At 53.9% G+C, this 1843-nt stretch overlaps 1 protein-coding gene across 1 annotated transcript in view; it reads right to left on the reverse strand.

Annotated features, from left to right (window-relative positions):
* The window catches only part of GRIN2C (glutamate receptor, ionotropic, N-methyl D-aspartate 2C), a 24118-nt gene that overhangs the window by 4321 nt on the left and 17954 nt on the right, over positions 1-1843 (reverse strand). The window contains exons 12-13 of the mRNA XM_012002527.1: positions 793-1025; positions 1-71 (exon numbers count right to left, since the gene is read on the reverse strand). Of these exons, the coding sequence (XP_011857917.1) occupies positions 1-71; positions 793-1025 (304 nt within the window). The remainder of the gene's footprint in view (positions 72-792; positions 1026-1843) is intronic.

A 1843-nucleotide genomic window follows, 5' to 3' on the forward strand; every position in this document is an offset into this window, starting at 1 on the left:
GTGAGGTCCGGGCTGGGCTGCTGCGGTGGGCTGGCCAGGCTCTGCACCCCGCTGAAGCAGCTGTAGATGCCCTGGGCAGTAGGGAGACGACAGGCCGTGAGCAGCGCCCTCTGCTCAGGGACCCGCCACGATTGTCCCCGCCTGGTCCCAAGGCATCTTCAGCCTTCTCTAAGTCTCAGGAAGCAGCTAACTGGGAAGCATCTCCCATGTGCCAGGCACTGTGCTTTGCAGATGAATGAGTGGTCTGCGTGCCCAGGGTGACTCATTCTCCTAATCACTCTAGTTAGCACCTGACACATGAAGGTTCCAACCTGGGCACACCTGTGGGGGGAGGGCTCTGCCCCTCTTCAACCCTGCCACCCTGGTGAGCCATGCCACCTCAGGACTTTGGGTTTGTTTTTTGTTTAGACACAGGGTCTCACTCTGCTGCCCAGGCCAGAGTGCAGTGGCGCCATCTCGGCTCACTGCAACCTCTGCTTCCTGGGCTCAAGTGATCCTCCCAACTCAGCCTCCTGAGTAGCTGGGACTGCAGGCGCGCACCACCACGCCCAGCTCATTCTTTTATTTTCTGTAGAGATGGGGTTTTGCCATGTTGCCCAGGCTGGTCTCGAACTTCTGGACTCAAGGGATCCACTGGCCTTAAGCCTCTCAAAGTGTTGAGATTACAGGCATGAGCCACGAGCCCGGCCAGAACCTTGGTTTTACCTCTGGAAATGGGCCATGGCCAGCCTGGACTTATCTGGGTAGGTGCCCTTAAAGCTTTGGCTTGTGTGGGGAGGGATGGGCACCCACCCTGCTGAAAGCCAGCAGGAAGTCCAGCTGGGATGTGTTGGGCACCGAGTGGCGCAGCTTCCAGTAGACCAGGTGCTCCCAGGCGAAGACCAGCAGGGCCAGCCCCATGGCCACCAGCAGCATGTAGAAGACACCTGCCATGTTGTCGATGTCCAGCTTGCTGCTCATCACCTCGTTCTTCTCATTCTGGCAGATCCCCGAGAGCCACACTGTCTCCAGTTTCTGTGTCTCTCCTGGAGTTGAGCGGGGATACACATCTGGCTCAGGAAACCCCCCTATAAGCAACCCCCTTACAAAGCTCAACACAAGCCTGGAGTAAGAATGGATCTGGGGCCAGGGCGCCACCCACTTCTTCCTCAAGCAGACCACATGGGGATCTAGCCTGGCCGGGGCAGGGTGGTGGGGCGGGGAGTTGGAGGGTCAGTGAGCAAGGAAATAGGAAAGCAGGGTGCAGACTGGAGTGGGCAATGCTGGCCTTTGGGTCCTCCCCCTGTGCACCCCCAGTAAAGGCTTGTTGATTGGGTAAATGTTAACATTCATTCATTCACTCATCTTCATATACTTATTAACCATCTATATGCCACTCATGGAGCTGGGCACACAGAGACAAAAGGCCTAGGCTCCTAAGAGACACGCATTGTGATCGCTCTTATTATTATTATTATTATTGAGACAGTCATGCTCTGTCACCCAGGCTGGAGTGCAGTGGTGTGATCATGGCTCACTGCAGCCTGGATCTCCTAGTTCAAGTGATCCTTCCACCTCAGCCTCCTGAGTAGCTGGGACTACAGGCGCACCTCCACACCTGGCTAATTTTTGTATCTTTTGTAGAGAGAGGGTATCCCCATGTTGTCCAGGCTGATCCCGATCTCCTAGACTTAAGCAGTCCTCACACCTTGGCCTCCCAAAGTGCTGGGATTACAGGTATGGGCCACCTCACCTGGCCACTCTCATTATTATATGGTTTGAAAAATCAGATTTTTTTTTTTTTTTTTTTTTTTTTTTTTTGGTCTCACAGAGCAATTTAATATTTAAATTTTACAGAAAACCA

Source organism: Mandrillus leucophaeus, unplaced genomic scaffold (assembly GCF_000951045.1).
Source record: "Mandrillus leucophaeus isolate KB7577 unplaced genomic scaffold, Mleu.le_1.0 Scaffold1, whole genome shotgun sequence".
NCBI lineage: Eukaryota > Metazoa > Chordata > Mammalia > Primates > Cercopithecidae > Mandrillus > Mandrillus leucophaeus.